A 25,559-nucleotide genomic window follows, 5' to 3' on the forward strand; every position below is an offset into this window, starting at 1 on the left:
CTCCTCTCTCAAACTCAGGGACACTGAGGAGTTTATGAAGAGGAACCCAGGGAGATACTGCCTCACTCTTTAACATAGGGTCACTGTGCCGCGAACAGAAGCAGGATTCCACCCCCCTCAAAAAATTCAGGGGTCACTGGGCAATGATCAGGGAAAGAAATCCTGTCCGATTTCCTCCCCCCTCTCTCTCTCTCTACCCTGGGGGTCATTAAGCAGTGATGTGGAACAGAAATCCTGGCTCAATCCCCCCCTCTCTCTCTACCCTGGGGGTTATTGGGCGGTGATCAAGAGCAGAACTCCGTTGCTGATTCCCCCTCTCTCTAAACCAGGTGTCAGTGGGCAGTGATCAAGAGCAGAGACATTGGCTGATTTGCCTTCTTTTTGACGAGTGAACTGATTGAGAGCAGGAAGCCTGATCAAGTGACAGCAGCTTTTCCTGCACTGTGTACAGACAGGGTAACATTCATAAGCCACACTTCAAAGTATAAAAGTTCACTCATCATCTGCAGGATTTTTCAGCACTGAATTGACTTCAAGTGACCAGAACTCAGCAATAAATCAGCTGCTTTAAGTAATTGAAAAAGTATTAGAAAGCTCATCATCCATGCAATAAACTATAAAATAATAATTTATTGTCTATTAATTTCCATTTCTGAAGCACAACTGCTAATGACCATGAGGATTTAATGCAGTTTTTATAACCTCAACTGTATATTCAGGAGCGGGTAGATGATGCACTCACATGGAGACACAAAGCACTTACAGCAGGCAAACTCTCCAGCCAAACACTGGGCAGGGAGCCTCAAACGGCAGAGGGGCTTGATGCATAGAATAACATGAGAGGCATGAGACATGGGGAACAACACAAGGATCACAGAGGGCAGCACAGAACACAGAGAACAACTCGGGAATCACAGGGGACGACACCGGACACAGAAAACCCCAGGGATCATAGAGGACTACATGGAACACAGGGAACAACGCGGGGATCACGGGACACAACATGGAACACAGGGAACAACCCTGGGGATCGTAGGGAACAACATGGGACACAGAGAACAACACGGAGATCACAGGGGACAACATGGGACACAAAGAACAACACGGAGATCACAGGAGACAACATGAAACACAGGGAACAACCACGGGGATCATAGGGAACAACATGAGATACAGGGAACAACATGGGGATCACAGGAGACAACATGGGACACAAAGAACAACATGGGGATCATAGGGGACAACATGAAACACAGGGAACAACCACGGGGATCATAGGGAACAACACGGGGATCACAGGGGACAACATGGGACACGGAACAACCATGGGGATCATAGGGAACAACACGGGATACAGGGAACAACATGGGGTCACAGGAGACAACATGGGACACAAAGAACAACATGGGGATCACAGGGAACAACATGGGACACAGGGAACAACACGGGGATCACAGGAGACAACATGGGATGCAGGAAACAAGAGAGGACACAAGAACAACCCCCAGGAGTCACAGGAGACAACATGGGCTCACAGGGAACAAGACAGGGATCACAGGGGACAACATGGGGCAGAAGGAACAACCCTGGGGATCACAGGAGACAACATACGTCACAGGGAATAAGACAGGGATCACAGGGAATAAGACAGGGATCACAGGGGACAACATGGGGCAGAGGGAACAAGACGGGGATCACAAAGGGCAGCACAGAAAACAGAGAACAACATGGGGATCACAAGGAGCAATCCAGAACAGGGAACAATGCATACCAAGCCAGAAACGCGGGTTCAATTCCACCATTGTCTGTAAGGGGTTTTCACCGTGACCACGTGGGTTTCCGCCAGGTGCTCCAGTTTCCACATTCCAAAGACGTAGGAGTTAGTAAGTTGTAGGCATGCTACGTTGGCATCTAAAGCATGGTCATACTCAAGCGCTGCCCCAGCACATCCTCTGACTGAAAACAATGCATTTCACTGGATGTTTTGATGTACATGTGACAAGTAAAGCTAATCTTATAAAGCAGAACACAGGAAACATCACGACACGTGATGTGCAGACCTCTGCAACACAGGACAGGGAACAGTAAACACTGTGCTTCAGTTACTGGACTAGATCCGAGGCCAAGAGATACAAATCCAATTCCTGTCACAACAGCTGGAGAAATTTACAACAAGGAACCACATAGAACTGGAAGCAGGATAGTAGATGCTGGTTCTGGTTCTAACGAAAACCAATTTCCCCCAGGATCAATAAAGTATGACTATGACTATGACTATGGTAACCTCAAAGCCATTGTATCTCTATAAAAATAGCGGTGACTATGTGAGGCTGACCTGCTGACCTGGGAAGAACTGACCTCTTCCAATGACTTAGATATGAACACATTGACCAAAATGGGCTTAAGGTGAAAGGGCAGAGATTTAAGAGGAACCTGAGGGACAACCGTTTCAGCCGGAGGGTGGTGAGTATATGGACAAGCTGCCCGAGGAAATGGTTGAGGCAGGTACATTGACAACATTGGACAGGTACAAGGATAGGAGAAGGTAAGAGGGAGATGGGCCAGTCACAGGCAAATGGGACTGGCACAGATGGGAATCTTGGTCACAATGGACAACTTGGCTAAAGAGCCTGTTTCCATGCTGTATGACATACTCTATGACTCTAGAATTACAGGACATGCAGATCTGCACAACATAAAACACACAGACCAAAATAATGTAAGACATGTTAGCTGCTTCAACATACAAAACACAGACTGAAAGAATACATAACACAGATACAAAGGCCCAAACAGTATATGACATCCAGAATTACAACAAAATGGAAAACGCAGATCTAAATGCAAGACAAACAGAATACAACATGCAGACTATGCAGAACAGCAGAGGGAGAAATGCACACACACAGCCTTGGCCAAGTCACCTCAGCTGAGTAATACTTGCTATGCTGTTACTGAGGTGAATCCAAATGGCAAAGTTAGAGTGGTTTAACCATCGTGCAGCAAAAAGACAAATTACTCCAGAGAATGGATACAATTCCAGTATTAATCACACCACTAGTTAAGCTTACCTTATAAGCTCTGACATCTACCTGCCAAGGATGGAAATACCTAGGTATGCCCTGGTCACAAAATTCAGAACAAATCCAATCCAACTAGCTACTGCCCTATAAGTCTATTCTCAGTGCCCAGGAGGTGTCATTGACATCAAGACTGTGATACCTACTCATCAAGAACCTGTTTGCCCATTCTGGGTTTCACCAGGACCAACAGCTGGGTTCTAGGGGTGGGTCAACAGTGAGGACGCAACATCAAGACAATATTTCACAGAAAGTGGTCTCAATGAGCTTTAGGAACAGCTGATGTGAAAGGGTAACAAGACTAAAATACTCTCGGTGGGAGGGAGAGTCAGATCTCACACAAAGGAAGACAGTATGGTTGTTGAAGATGTCAGGATATCCTGTAGGAGCTCTTCAAAGCAGTGTCCTGGGACCAACCATCTGCAGCTGCTTCATCAGTCATCTTCCTTCCATAAGAAGGGTAGAAGAGGGAATATTCACCAAGGATAGTGCAATATTCAATCCCATACCTTAACCTTCAGAAGTGCCTCTCTGACAGTCCAAAACTCCCTCAGTAATAACTCCAACAATGTAGCTCTCCTTCCATCTGCCCCACCAACTGTGCACTGCACCCTCAGTAGCACCCCTCCCACTATGTGAGGGGAAATCAGTGATAAAGTGATGAGAATCTTCAGGCACAAACCTGGAGCAGAGAGTTTGGCATGTTGTAGGGCTGGGTAGAGTTAGGGAAGTTGAGATTTCATCCTGGTGGATTTGACAGGGATAATTGTAAAACTCTTGTGTTACCTGTCAGTGAGCAAGGGATGGGCAATCGCTCAGGGAAGCTGAATGCTAGGGAGCAGGTAGCACTATGTGAGAACATCAGCCTCCACAGAATGGTGCCACATGCCAGTGAGGGTGATTTGGCAGATTAATAGGTGGCTGAGAAGCTGGTACAGGGAGGCAGGTCTTCGGGTTCTTGGATCATTGGGATCACTTCTCAGGGAGGTGTGACCTGTTCAAAAGTGACAGGTTGCCCTGAACGCAAGGTGAACTGATATTCTCTTGGGTAGGTTTGTTAGAGCTGTTGGGGAGGGTTTAAACTAATTTGGGGGGGGGGTGGTGGGAACCAGAGTAAAAGGACTCAGGATAGGACAGATGGTAAAAAAGCAAAGATAGCGTGTAGTCAGACTGTCAGGAAGGGCAGGAAGATGATAAGACATAATTGCAGTCAGCAGGGTGAGTATCAGTGCATTAGGGATGCAGAATCAAAAAGGGTAGCAACTACGGTACTCAAAGTGTTATATCTCAGTGCACAGAGTATAAGAAATAAGGTGGATGAACTTGTTGCATGATTACAGATAGAAGGGTATGATGTTGTGGCCATCACTGAATCGTGGCTGACGGATGGTTGTAGTTGGCAGTTAAATATCCAAGGTTACACGTTGCGTCGGAGGGATAGGATAGGCGTGGCTCTGCTGGTAAAGAATGGCATAAGACAGTGGAAGGATCTGACAGGATTAGAAGATGCTGAATCCTTGTGGGTTGAGTTAAGAAACAAGGGTAAAAGGTCCCTGATGGCAGTTACATACAGACCTCCCAACAGTAGCTGGAATGTGGACCACAGATTACAACAGAAAATACAATAAGGTCAAGGCGGATACAATAGGGTCTTTTAAGAGACTCTCAGATAGGTATGTGGAGCTTAAAAGAGTAGAGGGCTATGCGGTAGGGTAATTCTAGGCAATTTCTAGAGAAGGTTACATGGTCAGCACAACATTGTGAGCCGACAGACCTATAATGTGCTATAGATTTCTATGTTGTATGTTCTATGAAATAGTTTTTGTGTATCAAAATGGCAACTTTATGATAGTCATGGGAGATTTCAACATGCAGATCAATTGGGAAAATCAGGGTGGAAATGGATCTCAAGAGAGTGAATTTGTTCATTGCCTACGAGATGGCTTTTCAGAGCAGTTTGTTGTTCAGCCTACTAGGGGATCAACTATATGGGATTAGGTGTTACGTAATGAATGGGAGGTGATTAGGAAGCTTAAGGTAAAAGAACCTTTAGGAGGCAGTGATCACAATATTCAACTTGAAATGTGATAGGGAGAAAGTAAATAGGGAGCAGTATTTCAGTGGAGTAAAGGAAATTACAGTGGTATGACAGAGAAGTTGGCCAAAGTAAATGGTAAGGAGATGCTGGCAGAGATGACAGCAGAGTAGCAATGGTGTGAGTTTCAGGGAAAGATGAGGAAGGTACAGGATATATGTATTCCAAAAATGAAGAAATATTCAAATAGCAAAATAGTACAATTGTGGCTGACAAGGGAAGTCAGAGCTAATGTAAAAGCAAAAGGAAGGCCATACAACAAAGTACAAATTAGTGTTAAGGCAGTGGTTTGGGAAGTTTTTAAACTCTACAGAGAACAACTAAATGAATCATTTAGAGGAAAAAGATGAAATATGAAAGCAAGCTAGCAAACAATATCAAAGTGGATAGTAAAAGCTTTTTCAAATATGTAAACAATAAAAGAGAGATGAGAGTGAATATAGAGCCGCTAGAAAATGAGGCTGGAGAAATAATAACGGGAGACAAGGAGATGGCAGATGAACTAAATGAGCATTCTGCATCAGTCTTCACTGTGGAAGACACGAGCAGCATGCCAGATGGTGAAGGGTGCAAGGGAAGAGAAGTGAATGCAGTTACTATTACAAAGGAGAAGGTGCTCAAAAGCTGAAAGAGATAAGGCAACATAAGTCACCTGCACCTTAGGGTTCTGAAAGAGGTAGAAGTAGAGATTGTGAAGGCATTAGTAATGATCTTCCAGAAATTACTGGATTCTGGCATGATGCCAGAGGACTGAAAAATTGAAAATGTCAATCCACTCTTTAAGAAAGGAGCAAGGGAGCAGGGAGGAAATTATAGACCAGTTAGCCTGACCTCAGTGGTTGGGAAGATGTTTGAGTCAATTGTTAAGGATGAGGCTATGGAGTATGTGGTGACACAGGACAGGATAGTACAAAGTTGGCGTGGTTTCCTGAAGGGAAAATCTTGCCTGACAAACCTGTTGGAGTTCTCTGAGGAGATTACAAGGATAGATAAATGGGATTCAATGGATGTCATATACAGATGTCCCTGCTTTTTGAACGTTCGTTTTACGAAACCTCGCTGTTACGAAAGACCTACATTAGTTACCTATTTTCACTAACAGAAGGAGTTTTCACTGTTACAAGAAAAGGCAGCGCGCGATAAAAGGCAGCGCACGCCCCAAGCAGCCGCTCTCCCCCGGAACTGCATTCTCGCCAGCATTGCTTAAACACGTGCTTGTGAGCAGCTGTTTGCAAGATGAGTTCTAAGGTATTGGAAAAACCTAAAAGAGCTCGTAAGGGTGTTACACTTAGTGTAAAACTAGACATAATTAAGCATTTCGATCGTGGTGAACAAAGTAAGGACAAAGTGAGTTTGGCTTGTGGAAGTTGACGAAGATGATGTTGAAGAGGTTTTGGCATCCCATGACCAAGAACTGATAGATGAAGAGCTGATGCAATTGGAAGAGGAAAGGATAACATTCGAAACCAAATGCAGTAGCGAAAGGACCGAAAGTAAAGTCGTTCAGGAACTGAATGTGAAGCAACTGCGTGAGATTTTCACTGCAATGATTGCAGAAAAGTACAACTTTAATTTTGAAAGGTTATGTTGGCTTAGGGCAAATTTGCAGGATGGTTTGAGTGCTTACAAAGAACTGTATGATAGAAAAATGCGCGAGGCTAAGCAGTCAAGCATACTGTCGTTTCTCAAGCCTTCCACATCAGCCACAGCAGATGACAAACCTTGACCTTTGACATCTAGGCAGGCAGACATAGAAGAAGATGACCTACCTGCCCTGATGGAAACAGACGACGATGAGATGACACCCCAGTGTCCCACCACCCCAACCCCCGGACCGCGGACCGATACATTGCCGCGGAGAATGCAGCAGTAGTCAGGATGCACCCAGCACATCTTTAAGAAAAAAGCTGAAATAAACAAGCTAATTAATTAGGTGCCGTCCAGCACGTAAACGTCAGCCCAGATCAGAGGCGATTGCCGATTGCGTCTCCTCGGATCTGGGCCAACATTTACGTGTCGGGCAGCGCCTAATTAATTAGCTTGTTTATTTCGGCTTTTTTCTTAAAGATGTGCTGGGTGCGTCCCGGCTACCGCTGCATTCTTCGCAGATCGGTATTGGTCGATGGCCGCAAGGTTGGGGACCACTGCACCACCTCAGCCTCCGACGACTCAGCTTAACACACCATCATCAGTGTGCTCCGCGCTGTCTTCCCGATTCTAGTAAGTGATACTACACTGTACATACAAACCCCATTTCCAGAAAAGTTGGAGTATTTTCCAAAATGCAATAAAAACAAAAATCTGTGATATGTTAATTCACGTGAACCTTTATTTAACTGACAAAAGTACAAAGAAAAGATTTTCAATAGTTTTACTGACCAACTTAATTGTATTTTGTAAACATACACAAATTTAGAATTTGATGGTTACAACACACTCAACAAAAGTTGGGACAGTTAAAATAAGATTGAAAAGTGTACAGAATATTCAAGTAACAGCGATTTGGAAGACTCCACATTAAGCAGGCTAATTGGTAGCAGGTGAGGTATCATGACTGGGTATAAAAGTAGCGTCCATCAAAGGCTCAGTCTTTGCAAGCAAGGATGGGTCGTGGCTCACCCCTTTGTGCCAAAATTTGTGAGAGAATTGTTAGTCAGTTCAAAAGGAACATTTCTCAATGCAAGATTGCAGAGAATTTAGGTCTTTCAACATCTACAGTACATAATATTGTGAAAAGATTCAGAGAATTCACAGACATCTCAGTGCGTAAAGGGCAAGGTCGGAAACAACTGTTGAATGCGCGTGATCTTCGAGCCCTCAGGCGGCACTGCCTAAGAAACCGTCATGCTACTGTGACAATTATAGCCACCTGGGCTCGGGAGTAATTCGGAAAACCATTGTCACTCAACACAGTCCGTCGCTGCATCCAGAAATGCAACTTGAAACTGTATTACGCAAGGAGGAAGCCATACATCAATTCTATGCAGAAACGTCGGTGAGTTCTCTGGGCCCGAGCTCATCTCAGATGGACCAAAAGACTGTGGAACCATGTGCTGTGGTCAGATGAGTCCACATTTCAGCTAGATTTTGGAAAAAACGGGCATCAAGTTCTCCGTGCCAAAGATGAAAACGACCATCCAGATTGTTATCAGCAAAAGGTGCAAAAGCCAGCATCTGTGATGGTATGGGGGTGCATCAGTGCCCACGGCATGGGCGAGTTGCATGCATGTGAAGGTACCATTGACTCTGAGGCGTATATTAGGATTTTAGAGAGACATATGTTGCCATCAAGGCGACGTCTCTTCCCGGGACATCCAGCAGGACAATGCCAGACCACATTCTGCACGGGCTACAACAGTGTGGCTTTGTAGACACAGAGTGCGTGTGCTTGACTGGCCTGCTACCAGTCCAGATCTATCTCCTACTGAAAATGTATGGCGCATCATGAAGAGGAGAATCAGACAACGGAGACCACGGACTGTTGAGCAGCTGAAGTCTTATATCAACCAAGAATGGACAAAATTTCCAATTGCAAATCTACTACAATTAGTATCCTCAGTTCCAAAACAATTAAAAAGTGTTATTAAAAGGAAAGGTGTTGTAACACAATGGTAAACATGCCTCTGTCCCAACTTTTGTTGAGTGTGTTGCAGCCATCAAATTCTAAATTTGCGTATGTTTACAAAATACAATTAAGTTGGTCAGTAAAACTATTGAAAATCTTTTCTTTGTACTTTTGTCAGTTAAGTAAAAGTTCACGTGAATTAACATATCACAGATTTTTGTTTTTATTGCATTTTGGAAAATATCCCAACTTTTCTGGAAATAGGGTTTGTATATTATTTCTACTTTATATAGGCTGTGTATTTTTATGCGTTATTTGGTATGATTTGGCAGCTTCATAGCTTAAAGGTTACTGGAGAGAGTGTTTCTGCCGAGAGCGCTTGCACGAGATTTTTGCTACGGAGAACAGTGCGGCAATGATTGTGGAGAAGTATTTCTACTATATATAGGCTGTGTATTTATCATATCGTTCCTACTTTTACTATATGTTACTGTTATTTTAGGGTTTATGTGTTATTTGGTATGATTTGGTAGGTTATTTTTTGGGTCTGGGAACGCTCACAAATTTTTCCCATATAAATAAATGGTAATTGCTTCTTCACTTTACAAGATTCCGGCTTACGAACCGTTTCATCGGAACACCCTATCTACCTTCGGATGGCAGGGGAAACCTGTATTTGGACTTCCAGAAGGCCTTTGACAAAGTGTCACATATGAGGCTGCTTACCAAGTTAAGAGCCCATGGTATTACAGGAAAGTTACTGGCATGGTTAGTGCATTGGCTGATTAGTAGGAGGCAGCAAGTGGGAATAAAAGGATCCTTTTCTGGTTGGCTGCCAGTGACTAATGGTGTTCTGCAGGGGTTGGTGTTGGGTCTGCTTATTTTTATGCTGTATATTGATTATTTAGATGATGAAATAGATGGCTTTGTTGCCAAGTTTGCAGATGATACGAAGATTGCTGGAGGGGCAGGCAGTGTTGAGGAAACAGGAAGGCTGCAGGAGGACTTAGACAGACTAGGAGAATGGGCAAGGAAATGGCAAATGAAATACAATGTTGGAAAATGCATGGTCATGCACTTTGGTAGTAGAAATAAATGTGCAGACTATTTTCTAAACAGGGAGAAAATCCAAAAATCTGAGATGCAAAGGGACTTGGGAATCCTTGTGCAGAATACCCTAAAGGTTAATTTGCAGGTAGAGTTGGTGGTGAGGAAGGCAAATACAATGTTAACATTCATTTCAAGAAGTCTAGAATAGAAGAGCAGGGATGTGATGCTGAGGCTTTATAAGGCACTAGTGAGGCCTCAACTTGAAAATTGTGAACAGTTTTGGGCTCCTCATCTAAGAGAAGATGTGCTGGCATCAGAAAGGGTGCAGGAGAAATTCACAAGGATGAATCTGGGAATGAAAGGGTTCCTATACAAGGAACGTTTGATGGCTCTGGGTCTGCACTTGCTGGAATTTAGAAGAATGGGGGTGGGGAATCTCATTGAAACCTTTCCAATGTTGAAAGGCCTAGGCAGAGGAGATGTGGAAAGGATGTTCCCCTGGTGGGGGAGTCTGGGACAAGAGGGTATAGCCTTAGGATAGAGGGGCGCCCTTTCAAAACAGAGATGCGGAGAAATATCTTTAGCTAGAAGTTGGTGAACTTGTGGAACTTACTACCACAGGCAGCTGTGGAGGCCAGGTCATTGGGTGTATTTAAGGCAGAGCTTGATTGGACACTGCTGGGGAGTGGGGCTGAGGAGGAGAAAAATGACTCCATTCTACTCCTAGGTCTAATGGTCTTATGATCTACATGGACCCACAGAATGGAAGTAAGCCCTTTAACCAACCCAGTTCACACTGACAATCAGACACAAGCACATCAGCCATAATTGTATTGAATGGTGGGGCAGATTGAAAGAGCTGGTGACCGAGTGATGGTAGAGATACGTGATTGGAATATTACCTCACGGTCACCAAGAGCCTCAGATTCATACCAGGGACTGGGTTGGGGGCAGTATTACAGAATAGAATTTCCAGCAAGGTTTTAAATATCTCCATCGTGGGAAAAAGTTTCTTATTTTACCTATTTATTCCCCTCATAATCTCATACATTAGGTCCTCCCTGAGGCTCTATTCCAAAGAAACAATTCCATCCTGTGCAGTCTCTGCTCAAATTTGAGACACTTCGCCCCAGGCAATATTCTGGTGGATCCCCTCTGCAGCCTCTCCAGTGCAACCACATCCTTCCTTCAAGTCTGGTAACCAGAACTACATACAGTACTCCAGCTGTGGCCTAACTACCGTTGCATAAAGGTGTAGCATAACCTCTTTGCTCTTATGCTCTATAACATGGCAGATGAAAGCAAGTATCCTGGATGCCTTCCTCACCACCCCAGCTACCTGGGTTGTCACTACAGAGACTTCTACAGTAAGGTGCCTCTGTTCCTCAGTATTCTCTGGCACTTAAGGTGTATGTCCTACTCTTATTAGCTCTTCCAAAATGGCATTCTGATGGGATCATTGAGAACTCTGCTTTTTTATATATAAATTTTAATTACTTAGTTTTGTGCAGAATAAACATTCCAGACATAAGATGACAGCAAGCTTGGAACTACCAGTGTAACCCAAAGGAAATCTTTCACATACAGCAAGGAATTATGATCTGGAATTCACTCTGTGAAGAACTGGAGTGACTTAATCATTCTTCTTCCAAATAAAAACTGAGGGAGAAGAAAGTTCAAAGCTGAGAGGAAAGTGTCAAGTAATGGGACTAACCGGATGGCTCTAGCAAAGGGCTAGTATAGTCTGAGTGGGCCCAGTGGCTACTTCAATGCTATAAAAATGAAAGCTAGAGAGTGCTTTTATTTAAGAAGGGCTAGAAGGACAAGCCAGAGAACTACAGAGAGTAAGCCTGATATCTGTGGTGGGAAAGTTATTGGATGGGATCCTGAGGGACTGGATTTATCTGCATTTGGAAAGGAAGGACTGATTAGGAATAGTCAGCATGTCTTTGTACATAGGCGGTGGTGCTGATTTTATTGAGTTTTTGAAGAGGTGACCAAGAATGTTGACAAAGGGCAGGTTGGTGGACATTATAATTAGACGTTAGAAAAGGTCCTGCGTGGTACCCTAGTCTGGAAGGTGACCCAGGGTGAGCAGCCAATTCAAGGAGTGCATACCAAAAACACAGGCTTATATTTGAATTGGCTTGGTGGTAGGGCTCAGAGGATTTGTGGAGAGCTGCTTTCAGATTGGAGGACTGTGACAATGGTGTGTCACAAAGGTTAGTGTTGTTTACACTGAGATGAGAATGTATATGGCATAGGTTTGTAGATTAAACCAAAATTACCGGTGTAATTGACAGAGAGGAAGGTTGTCTAAGGTCACAACAGAATCTAGATCATCTGGGAGAGATAGCAAAGGAATGGCAGAGGGAATTTAATTTAATTCGGAAAAATGCAAAGTGCTGCACTTTGGGAAGTTAAACCAGGGTAGAACATGAACAGTGAATGGCAGGACCCTGGGGGGGGGGGGGGCGGGGGGGTGTTGTAGAACAGAGACGCAAGTGCACGAATACAGAGATTCCTGAAAGTGACAACACATTTAGATAGGGTGCTAAAGTAGGCATTTGGCACACTTGCCTTTATGGAACAGGACAATGAACAGAAGAGTTGAGATATCATGTTAGAGTTGTACATGATATTGGTTAGACTATACTTGGAGTATTAGTCACATTTGCAGTCACCCAGCTATAGGAAGGATGTAAGTAAGCTAGAGAGGGCACAAAGAAGATTTACAAAGATGTTATTGGGACCGGAGGGCTTTAGATGTAAGGAGAGATCAGACAGGCTGGACTGTTTTCCCTGGAGGAAAGGAAGCTGAGGGGTGACCTTATAAAGGTTTATAAAATCATGGTGGTCGTAAAACAGGTGATTGGCTACAGTCCTTTTCCCAGAACAGATGGCATAGTGGACACATGGAAAAAGCTGCCAGAGGAAGTGCAGAGGTCGACTCAGTACCCATGAGTTGTTTTGGTGCCATCAGGCAATTATGAAACAAAACAGAAATGGTGGAAATTCACAGCAGGTGAGGAGAAACCAATGTTCAGGTCAATATCCTTTCCTCAGAAGAAAGGTTACCAACCTGAATGTTACCTCTCCATGGATGCTGCCTGACCTGCTGACCAGTTGAGGCTTTTCTTTTTGTTGCTTCGGTTTATTGAGTTCCAAAAATTGCAACATGTTGTTCTAGAACCCAGTGCTTAGGCTTTACTTCTCTGCAAAGTGCCACCCCCTGTCGCTCTGAGTGTAAACGTTTAACGACCACAGACAGAAACACTTACATGTAAACTGGGATGGTAGGTCAACACACCGTTGTCGCAGAGTGTGACATACTTCTTCTTCCACTCTTTGTTGAGTGACTTTCCGCTCCGCTTCAGCAGAATTCCCTGCAGAATAACAGAGAGAGTCAGAATTGCAAACACAGGGCACCAGATCCCCTCCTGTAGATCAGGGTACAGTTCTCCCTTCTCTTACAGGGGCCAGTAAATGGAGGAATGGACAGGACAACTCACACACTCCAGTAGCAGGAGAGAAAACTTCATATGCAAACATCCGGGACAGCATAGTCACGTTGGGCTGAAGGGCCCGATTCTGTGCTGTACTGCTCAATGTCTGAGAACCTGAACTGCATGGGCTGGAAGATCCTTGCTGAGACTTTTACGATTGGTACTGTGACTGACAGTATTACAGCAAGGACACTGATACCAGCTGTGTAGTAGTTGGTGAGCAATGTGTAAATCATAATAACATTTTCTCAAACTGCTTTTTGCTGAGAATCTGAATCTGAGCTCCAGAATGAGTCACAATCACAGAGCATGGAAACGGGTCCTTTGGCCCAACTTGTGCATTCGACTGCTTTGCCCATCTAGTCCCATCTGTTTGTGCTTGGCCCTTAGCCCTCTAAACCTCTTCTATCCATGCACTAGATGACTTTTAAATAATGTTGACAAGCTCCCCTCAACCACTATTTCTAGCAGATCGTTGCAAATATGCATCATCTTCTGCGTGAAGAAACTGCCTATGATGTCCCTTTTAAAACCTCTTATCTTAAACCTTGTTTTAGCACCCCGTCGCTGGGAAAAAGATCATCTGCTTTCACCTTGTCTTTGCCACTCATGACCTTAGATATCTTCCATAGGCACATGAGTAACTTGTCAGGACAACAATGTAATATAACGGTCCCCATGGATCAGGAAGATAATTACAGCAATGCAGAGTGACAAGTTATTCAAATATGTAAACAGTGCTGAGATAAATCACTATAAAACCTGCTCTGTTGCTCTTGGCTGAAGGATAGTTGCCCATACTTCTGCCAATTCAGCAATGGAACGGTTGGCATCACTTGATGGAACAGGGTCAGCTCAAATTGATTGAAAAACAAAACATTGCACGGTTTGAAAATCTGAAAGTAAATAGGAAATACTGGAAACTCTGAGCAGCTCAGACAGCATCTGCGACGGAAGGAGCAAAGGTAGTGTCTCAGGCTGACAATCTTTCTTCAGAAGATAGGTCATCAACTCTCCTCTCTCCACAATACTGTTGTTTGAGGATGTGAAATGTTATAGTTAGGGTTAGAGGCGATGGAGATGAAGTTAGAACCATAACCTCATTACATGATGGCACAGAAGGAGGGACCAAGTTACCTAGTCTCGCTGCTAATTCATTTGTTCAAATGCAAGGCCCAATATTTTGTCCCAATGCAGGGCCATATATTTGTCCTTGCAACAAGAGGTACTACACAGCATAAACACAAACTCTGCATCACTGGACAGTGATTAGGAGGAAACAGCAAATTTACAACTCCCCCTGCCCCAGGGTCAGAGATCAGGAGTGTTTTGTACTTAATATTTCAGTAATATTTTAGTAATCTTGTAAAATATTGTTCGATTAAGTATTCTTTGTTGTTTCAATGATTTTTTGCAGATTATATATAAAAGTGCGTGCGTGGCATATATCATCACACTACAATGTCATATGCGCATGTTTTGCTTAAAGTAAGAGTAGATACATTATTCCCAGCTCTGTGTTTTTGCTTTTAATTAGTTTTATGCTCTGGAGTTACAAAACGTAACAGTGGTGACAAAGAAGTTCTAAACGAACCCAAGACGACCACCTACCTGTGGAAGTGCAGCGAGATGATTCAGTTTTTTTTTTAAAAAAGCAGCGCAGCACTTGTCTCTTTGGAAGGTGGAAGAAGAAATGGTTGAATTTTAAAAAAAGGCAAAATCAGACTGAATGATGGGTTCATAAACAGTGAGGGATAATAATCATGAATTTTTTAAAAAGTAGAAATGGCTAGCTACATCGGAAAGATTGATGCGCTCGATTGCACAAGAGATAACTGGGTATTGTATACCAAGCAAATTGAGCATTATATTGAAGCAAATGAAATAGCCAATCACAAGCGAGTGCCAATTTTGCTGTATGAATTTGATTTAAAGGCATATAGTTATCTTAGAAGTCTAACTGCTCCAACCAAATAGCTGAAATGAGCATTGCCAATATCATGAAAGTAATGTGAAACATTTAGAACCGAAACTATTGTTGATTGCAGAATGCAGGGTTCATACGCGGAATCAAAAGGGAGACAATTTCTGTGTATGTGGCTGAATTGAAGCAGTTATTTGAATATTGTCCATTTGGTAATGGGCTTAATGATGCACTGAGAGATCATTTAGTTTGTGGAATCTTACAAGAAAGCATTCAAAAATGCCACCCAACTGAAGCACAACTTACAGGTACTTTTAAAAGAGCAATTGACATAGCTGTATCAATGGAAACAGCAGACAGGGACACAATTGAGTTGCAGTCAAGAATGAAAATGAGCATGAACAAAATTGCAACATCTAAACAGAAACCAGTCTGACCAAACAAATTGTGTTATAATTGTGGCAGGACTCACATACACCAGACTAGCATAGATCTAAAGGCAAAACTTGCAGAGAATGCAACAAAGTAGGGCACATACAAAGAATATGTCAGGCAAACAAAAATAATAGTCCACTTAGGGAAGAGTTGAAGATAAAAAGTCAAGTTGCAGTTTCAAAAAGAGCACTGATCTGTACGCTGTTATTGAAAAATATGATAATGATGGAATGACACAGGACTGAGTAGCCTTGAGATTTACAATGTAAAAACAATCAATAGACTAGCAATATGGCTTACACCAAAAGTGAACAGCAAATTAATTAAAATGGAGTTGGACTCTGGCTCAGCTGGTTCAGTTATTCCACAAAATGAGTTTGAGCGGCATATCAAAGAAACTGAACTGAAGCCTGCAAATATTCAGCTAAGAACTTATACTAGAGGAAAGCTAACTCCTGTGGGAATGATATTCATAATAGTAAATTACAACAACCAACAAGCCACATTGAGCTTGCATGTGGTAAAGTCAGGAGGGCCAGCATCGTGAGGCCATGAGTGGCTGAGACAACTACAACTTGATTGGAGACCCATCCACAATTTGATGACACATCCCCTCTGATAGTCAACTGAAAGCATATTAAGAAAGGTACTGAATGATGCCACAGTAGTGTACAAGGGTGGTATTGTAAACATAAGCATATAAAGGGTAAAATAGCGTTAAATGAAAACGCCACATCCAAGTTTTATAAAGCCCATCCAGTTCTTTATACCACCCATGATAAAGTAGCCAGTGATCTAGACCACATGGAGGCCGAAGAAATTCTTTCCAAGGTTGAGTGGGCAACATCCGTGCCCAAGAAAGATGGGCCTGTCAGGATCTGTGGTGATTTTGAGGTCACCATAAACCCAGAACAAAAATGAGATCAATACCCTCTGTGCAGGATAGAGAATATCTTTGCAAACCTTTCTGGAGGGAAATACTTCAGCAAATTGGACTTAGTTGAGGTCTACCTACAGATGGAGATCGAAGAAGAGTCCAAAGTGTTTTTCACCATAAACACTCATTAAAGGCTTTATCAGTATAATAGGCTTATTTTTGGAGTAGCATCTGCACCTGCACTCTGGCAGAAAGCTATGGACCAGGTGCTGCAAGGCTGTCCAGGTACTCAGTGCTACCTATATGACATCACTGTTACCATTAAGGATGACATCTCCATAATCTCAAGAAAGCATTAAAAAGATTAGAATATTATGTGATCAGAGCATGACACAACAAGCGAATGTTTTAAATTAAACATTACTTACTGTGGTAACACCATTGCTGCACAAGAATTACTCGTGTGCTGAGAAAATTCAAGCAGTGATGGATGCCTCAAGACCAAATGATGAGTCACAGTTGAAGTCCTTTTTAGGATTTGTCAATTACTATAACAAGCTCCTGCCAAACCTGGCTACTGTGTTGCATCCCTTGAACTCATTACGATCAATCAGGAAGAAATGGTAACAGACAAAGCAGTATGAAGTGGCTTTCCAAGAGGTAAAGGAAATAGTGATGTCTAACACTGTACACATTATGATTCACATCATTTCCTTAACTTTTCTTGTCAGCCACGGATGCCTACCCCCGCCATTTGAGAACTTCTTCCTCTGTGGGACATATCTACCCTGCACCCCCTGAACTATTCCCAGAAACTTCAGCCATCTCTGCTCTGCTGTTTTTATATATTTATAGGGTTTTAAGGTTTGATATACATAGGGTTGGTGGTGGTGAGGCCACTACTAAGGTTTTCAAAGCTTGCAGAGAGATTTAGGCCAGTTAGAAGAGTGGGCTGAAAGATGGCAGATGGAGTTTAATGCTGAAAAGTGTGAGGTGCTACATTTTGGTAGGACTAATCAAAATAGGACATACATGGTAAATAGTAGGGCATTGAAGAATGCAGTAGAACAGAGGGATCTAGGAATAATGGTGCATAGTTCCCTGAAGGTGGAATCTCATGTGGATAGGGTGGTGAAGAAATCTTTTGGTATGCTGGCCTTTATTAATCAGAGCATTGAGTATAGGAATTGGGATGTAATGTTGAAATTGTACAGGGCATTGGTAAGGCCAAATTTGGAGTATTGTGTACAGTTCTGGTCACTGAATTATAGGAAAGATGTCAATAAAAAATTGAGAGAGTACAGAGGAGGTTTACTAAAATGCTGCCTGGGTTTCATCTCCTAAGTTACAGAGAAAGGTTGAACAAGTTAGGTCTTTATTCTTTGGAGCGTAGAAGGTTGAGGGGAGACTTGATAGAGGTTTTTTAAATTATGAAGGGGATGATAGAGTTGACGTGGATGGGCTTTTTCCATTGAGAGTGGGGAAGATTCAAACAAGAGGACATGAGTTGAGAGTTAAGGGGCAAAAGTTTAGGGGTAACATGAGGGGGAACTTCTTTACTCAAAGAGTGGTAGCTGTGTGGAACGAGCTTCCAGCAGAAGTGGTTGAGGTAGGTTCGATGTTGTCATTTAAAGTTAAATTGGATAGATATATGGATAGGAAAGGAATGGAGGGTTATGGTCTGGGTGCAGGTTGGTGGGACTAGGTGAGAGTAAGAGTTCGGCATGGACTAGAAGGGCCGAGATGGCCTGTTTCCGTGCTATAATTGTTATATGGTTATATGGTTATTTAGTGAAGTTTGCCATGTTCCAGATGTGAAAGTGTGTGCGTGGCATACATCATCACACCACCACATCATATGCATGCCCCTTGATTAAAGTAAAAACTAAGAGTACACATGGCTCTATGTTTTTGCTTTTAATTAGTTTTATGTTTTGGAGTTACAAAACACAACAAGGAGCAGCAGCCATTCCTCTGACCCTGCTTATCATGCTGAGCAGAGCCTGAAGAAAGTTGTATGTGTGTAGCCCTGAGGAGCAATTTCCACCCCATGATGCATACATGGAGCAAGATATAGAGGAAGTGATGGAGGTGAGCACCATTACTATGTTTAGACAACACAACCAAATGCAGGCACTCGGTTGAGGATGAGGCAGACATGGTCAGGATGGAGAAGCTGGCCAAAGGGCTCACTTGGTGCCTTAAGGCTCAGACACCAAGGGAGGTTTTCCTTTGAAGTGCCAGGAGGGCACTATTATCCAATGACAAAGAGCAGGCAAACTCCAGCTGCTCCTCAAGCTTCTCACAAGAACATCCTACCCCCACACCAAGCAGCTCAAGAAAGCAAATCCACAACAAGCAGAGACCAGGCACAGAGTGTGGATGGAATGAAGCTCATCAGCTGCACAAGCCTGGTTGTGTGCACCCAGCAGCCTATGAACATTGACATTACTCAATTTCTGTAATGTTCATTAAAGTTGATGACTATCATTATCCATATTATGTTCCATTGGCCTTGTTTTCCCCCCTCTCCCAAGCTGTGTACATCCCATTCAAGACCACCAGAGCAATATTGTTTCACTTGGTTGCATATAAGTACAGTCAGATAACAATAAACTTGAACTTGAAGACCCCTTCCAACCTCTGAACTCACAACAGTTAGTGCCATCAGCACACTTGCAAATGACACAGTTTGCTTTCCTGGCCAAATCATGAGTAATTGGGATCCAAGTATGATTCCTCACCACTCACAGCCTGCTAACCTGAGAGTGATCAGATTATTTCCACTCTGTTCTCTGTGCAATAACTAGTTCTCAATCCACAGCATTACATCATTCTCAATTCCACATGTTCTAATCCTGTTAACCAACCTTATGTGTGAGTATTTCAGGAATGAAGTAGCCAGTTTTCAGGATGAAGTAGTCAACTGGATTCAACATTGGCTTCGCTGAAGAAGCCAGAGTGGTATTATTTGGCTGTCTCTCTGACTGGGGGCCTGTGACTGGCGGTGTGCTGGAAGGATTATCGTTTATCATCAATATTAATGATCTAGATGATAATATGATAAACTGGATCAGCAAAATTATGGATGACACCAAGAATGGAGGCACTACAAACAGCAAGGACGGCTATCAAAGCCTGCAGCGTGATCAAGACCAGCTGGGAAACTGCAATTTAATGCAGTGAAGTGTGAGGTGTGAGGTGTTACACTTTGAAAGGACAAAGCAGGGTAAGATGTACACAGTGAATGCTAGGGTACCAAGGTGTGCGGTAGAACAAAGGGACTGGGAATACAGACCCAAAATTCCCTGAAGGTGGCATTACAGGTAGATAGGGTCTAAAAGCACTGAGTACAGAGTTAGGATATTATGTTGAAGTTGTATAATGCAATGGTGAGGCTGAATTTGGCACATTATGTTCAGTTCTGGTCACTTACCTACAGGAGAGTTATCAATAAGCTTGAAAGGGCAGAAAAAATATACGAGGATGTTGCTGGGACATGAGCTGGGTATAAAGAAAGTTTGAATAGGTTCGGACTTTATTCACTGGAGTGCAGGAGAATGAGGAGAGATCCTATGGAGATACAAAAATTATGAGATGTATAGAGAGGGTGAATGCTTGCAGGCTTTTTCCCCTGAGGTTAGGTAAGATTTGAACTAGGAGCCAAACATTTAGGGTGAAAGGTGAAATATTTAACTTGTGGTGTGAGTGTGGAATGAGCTGCCAGTGGAAGTGATAGATGCAGGTTGAATTGAAACATTTAAGAGCAGTTTGGATAGTTACATGGATGACTGAGGTATGGAGGGCTTTGGCCCGGGTGTGAGTAGATGGGACTAATAAGCAGATCAAATCAGCATGGGCTAGATGGGCTAAAGGGTCAGCTTCTGTGTAGTAGTACTCTATGGCTCTAATCCTAATACATCCTCAACATGCCTCATTATCTATTCTAAGCCTTATATCCTTCAGGAACTCCAGCAGACTAGTCAAACTTGATTGCTCTTTCATAAATCCATATTAACACTGCTAAATGTTATTATTCTTTTTAAGTTGTTCAGAATTAGATTCTTCATTTCAGATTCCAGCATGTTCCCTACCACTGATGGAAGGCTAACAGATCAGTAGTTTCAGTAGTTATTTCTCTTAATTTGACTTGTCCAGTATACATGTAGATTAAAATCTTCTATAATTACTGTCCACATTATTACACCCCCATCTAGTTTGCTGATTTATGCCATGCTCAATTATTACTTCAACAATTTGTAGATCTGAAAGTAACTCCTGCCAATAATTTTGTCCTTTATTGGTCTTAGCTCAACCCAAAATGATGCTAGTTCAACATCATGACATTGAGTCAAGATCATTTCCCACAATTGAAGCATTCTGCTTACTAGGACCCTGTTGATTTCTTGAATATTTGTTTCCCCTCCCATCCGACAATCACCGTATCTCTCTGTTACCCTGAATCCTGTCTCCAATCTTTTACACATCAAATAAGGCCAAAGTACAGAAAGGTGTTAAAACAGGGACATTAGAGGCATCCAATCAAATGTTGCCAGTGCTCACAATGCGGCAGATGAAGACAGGTGAACACTATTGTTCAATTACTGCTACAGAGATGTGGCTGCTGGAGGACGAGGGCTAAGCTCCGAATGTTCAAAGATATTCAGCATTTCAGAAGGACGAGCAAAGTAATTAGGGGGAGGGGGTGCTTTGGGACTTTTTCACTATTTATCTATCTACTTTTATCATAATTTGTTATGCCTGCACTGTACTGTTGCCACAAAACAACAAATTTCATCACTTATATCAGTGACAATCAACCTGATTCTGGTAATAATAGTGAGATCAGTACAAAATTATGAGGCATAGCTAGGATAGAAAATGGATTTTTTCCCCCTTAACAGAAGTGTCAAAAAACTAGACAGCATAGGTTTAAGGTGAGAGGGAGACATTTAAAGGAGATCTGATGGACAGGTTTTTCACACAGAAATGGTGAGTATTTGGATTGAGCTATCAGAGGAAGTGGTAAAAGTGGGTATAATTTCAATGTTTAGAAGGCATTGGACAGGTATTTGGATAGACCACAGGACTAATGGGACTAGAGTAAATAGGCCTCAAGGTCTACATGGATGAGATTAGACATAAGGGCCCAGTTCTCTTCTGTTTTTTTATATGATACCACTTGCCACCTCAATTGCCTTCTGGACCTGCTTGTGATCTTTCAATGATGTGTACAACACCCTAGTTCCTCCAAACATCAATATTTCCTAATCTCTCACCCTTTCCAGTTATCCCACCAAAGTAGATCACTACATATGTTCCACACAGTACTTCATCTGCCTACTTGCTTGTCTTTTATCTCCGATGCCTCTTTGCATCCTTATCACCACAAACTACTTTCACTTAAGTTATATCACATCAGTAAACTTTAAATCAAAATATTTGATGTTCTTACCAAACTACCGAGTTAGTCCATGAATAGCTGGGTCCTGGCTGTAATCCCCTAGTCAACCAGGGAAGGACCTGTCTATTCCTACTTGCTGTTTCATACTTACTAACGCAATAACATCAGCGCTGCTATGTTTCTTGAGTTCCATGTACAGCACTTTAACCATGTCCACCCTGAGTGGGACCTTGTCAAAAACACTTCTGAAAATCCAAATATTTCAGATCCATTGTTTCTCCCTCATGCTCTCTGTCTCATATGTACTCAACCCTAACAACTCTGTCAAAGATATTTGACTTTCATAGATCCGTATTTCTCTGCTCAATCAAAGTAGAGTGGTGACAATGTGGTCAGCACTGATGAGTTGTCAGAAGGGTCTGTTTCCATGCTGTATTACTTGATGGCTTTTTTCTAATGTTATTTTTGGTATCTTTATGTCGCACATCCTTTCAGCATTTTCCCTACAACTGATCCCCGGCTCATAGTCACCAGTCTTCCACTTTCCCTCTCCTTACTTTCTTAAGTTGTAGGGTTACACTTGCTACCTTCCAAGTCTTCCTAAACCAGTCTGGAATCTATAGAATTTTAGAATATAATAAACAGAGCATCCAATAACTCCACAGCCACCACTTTCAAAGCTTGGGAATGTAGATCATTAGATACTTTGGATTTATCAGTTTTCAGGCTCATTAACTTCTCAAATATTACTTCTTTACTAATACTTAGCTTTTTATTTCCTTGTTTGCACTGGACCCTTGATCCTCCAGTGTTTCTGGAGATATTAACAACAATTTTGCTGATGATACAAAGATTGGAGGTGTAGTAGACAGCGAGGAAGGTTTTCAGAGCCTGCAGAGGGACTTGGACCAGCTGGAAAAATGGGCTGAAAAATGGTAGATGGAGTTTAATACAGACAAGTGTGAGGTATTGCACGTTGAAAGGACAAACCAAGGTAGAACATACCGGGTTAATGGTAAGGCACTGAGGAGTGCAGTGGAACAGAGGGATCTGGGAATACAGATACAAAATTCCCTAAAAGTGGCGTCACGGGTAGATAGGGTCGTAAAGAGAGCTTTTGATAAATTGGCCTTTATTAATCGAAGTACTGAGTATAAGAGCTGGAATGTTATGATGAGGTTGTATAAGGCATTGGTGAGGCCGAATCTGGAGTATTGTGTTCAGTTTTGGTCGCCAAATTACAGGAAGGATATTAATAAGGTTGAAAGAGTGCAGAGAAGGTTTACGAGGATGTTGTCAGGACTTGAGAAACTCAGTTACGAGAAAGGTTGAATAGGTTGGGACTTTATTCCCCGGAGCGTAGAAGAATGAGGGGAGATTTGATAGAGGTATATAAAATTATGATGGGTATAGATAGAGTGAATGCAAGCAGGCTTTTTCCACTGAGGCAAGGGGAGAAAAAAACCAGAGGACATGGGTTAAGGGTGAGGGGGGAAAAGTTTAAAGGGAACATTAGGGCAGGCTTCTTCACACACAGAGAGTGGTGGGAGTATGGAATGAGCTGCCAGACGAGGTGGTAAATGCGGGTTCTTTTTTAACATTTAAGAATAAATTGGACAGATACATGGATGGGAGGTGTATGGAGGGATATGGTCTGTGTGCAGGTCAGTGGGACCAGGCAGAAAATGGTTCGGCACAGCCAAGAAGGGCCAAAAGGCCTGTTTCTGTGCTGTAGTTTCTATGGTTCTATGGTTCTAATTTATTTTACAGTGTTAGTTACTAACAAACAACGGTCGTGCAGTAACAGTTAGTGATGTGGTCACCAGGAAGTGGTTCCTTGAACCTGTCATCAGAGATAACTTGCATTTGGGGACTTTGGTTGGCTTTAAAGGTGAATAAAAGGCTTTGCATTGAGTCGTTGAACAAGTTAAGAATTGGGTAAGCTTAGAAAATTGGTGAAGGGGTTAACAGGTATCATATATTATTACTCCTCAGACCCAATAAATGCAAATCCTGTGTCACATGGGAAATCCAGGGTTGTACTGGGCAACCACAAAAGCAAAGGCCAAGTGTTCTTTGGATAAATTGAGCAGCACAGGCTCTTTGGGCCAGAAAGGCCTGACACCAGGCTGTATGTATGTATCAATCAATAAATAAATGGACAGATAGATAAATAAATAATTCTAGAAGTAGAAGCACAGCAAAAGGGGTTGCAGACAGAGTGAGAATGAGAACCAGACCGGCATTCTACAGTCTCTCTGAACACTGAGAAGACAACAGTTCCTCGGGGGAGAGGTGGAGTAAGGAGTCAGGTCCAGAGTCCTGAGGGGGACTCAGGTATACAGAATGGGGTTAGGAAGGACAAAATAATCAAAAAAACAAAATAATCCAAGGGGAGATATTTCCTCCCTGGCGCCAGAGCTGGGAATGCCACATAATGGTTGCCCACATTTGAAGAAGGAATGTGCACAGCAACAGGCCATGGAGCAAAGAGGCAGCAACCATCTCCACATGTACTCAGAAGGGAAGTGAAGGGGTAAAGCACACCAGCATCCTCACAAGCAGCTTTCTGTTTTGTACACAATTTCTATCTTCTACCAATGAAGATAGAATAGCATAGCACAGTACAGGTCCTTCGGCCCACAATGTTATGCCGACCTACATAAACCTGCTCTATGATCAATCACTTTATAGGGCCTCTGCCCCTTCCCCCTTCAGTCCTAATGAAGGGTTCCGGCCCGAAACGTCGACTCATCGTTTCCACGGATGTTGCCCGACCTGCCGAGTTCCTCCAGCGTGTTGTGAGTGTTGCTTTGATCAATCACTTCCTTCCTATAGTCCATAACCCTCCATTTTTCTTACTTCCATGTGCCTGAGAGTGTCTTAAATATCCCTATTGTATTAGCTTCTACCACCACCCCCAGCAGTGCACCAACCACTCTCTGTGTAAAATCCTACCTCTGAATTCTCCCCTTCTACTCATACTTCTACAGATGTCCTCCGGAATTGCCCATTACTGCCTTGGGAAGAAGGTGCAGTCTGCTCACTCCAACTGTGCCTTTCATAATCATATATACCGCTATCAAGTTGTCTCTCATTCTCCATTGCTTCAAAGAGAAAACACTAGCTTGTTCAATTTTCCTCTCAAGTCATGTTCTCCCATCCAGGTAGCATCGCAGTAAACCTCTTCTGCACCCTCTCTAAAGTTTCTACATACTTTCTATAACGAGGTTACCATAACTGAACACAATATTCCGAGTGTGGTCTAATTAGAGTTTTATAAAGCAGTAATTTTACTTCAATCTGCAACCATATACCCTTTTAACCACGCTATCAACAGTGTGACAACTTTAAGGGAATAATGAATGTGGACCCCATGGTCCCTTTGTTCATCCACACTGCTAAGAATGAATCCATATGTATACCCTAGACAACATAAATGCCTTGAGAAGTCAGGCAATGGATCACTGCCTCTGGCTGTTCCCGCAGCTACAGTGCTGAGTGAGTAGCTCCATGCAATTTTGGCTAGTGGTGGTTCTTGAGTGTTGAATATCAAGAGGTGGCAGGTGCTTCAACTGCTGGCTTTGTCCAGTTTCAGTTCAGACTCAGCACCCACAGGTTCT

At 42.8% G+C, this 25,559-nt stretch overlaps 1 protein-coding gene across 4 annotated transcripts in view; it reads right to left on the bottom strand.

Moving 5' to 3' along the window:
- The window catches only part of LOC140197060 (arf-GAP with GTPase, ANK repeat and PH domain-containing protein 3-like), a 542,744-nt gene that overhangs the window by 126,298 nt on the left and 390,887 nt on the right, over window positions 1-25,559 (bottom strand). For all 4 annotated transcript variants that reach the window (XM_072256993.1, XM_072256987.1, XM_072256996.1 and 1 more), the window contains one exon: window positions 13,072-13,176. In XM_072256993.1, coding sequence (XP_072113094.1) covers window positions 13,072-13,176 — 105 coding nt within the window. The remainder of the gene's footprint in view (window positions 1-13,071; window positions 13,177-25,559) is intronic.

The sequence above is a fragment of the Mobula birostris genome, chromosome 1 (assembly GCF_030028105.1).
Source record: "Mobula birostris isolate sMobBir1 chromosome 1, sMobBir1.hap1, whole genome shotgun sequence".
NCBI lineage: Eukaryota > Metazoa > Chordata > Chondrichthyes > Myliobatiformes > Myliobatidae > Mobula > Mobula birostris.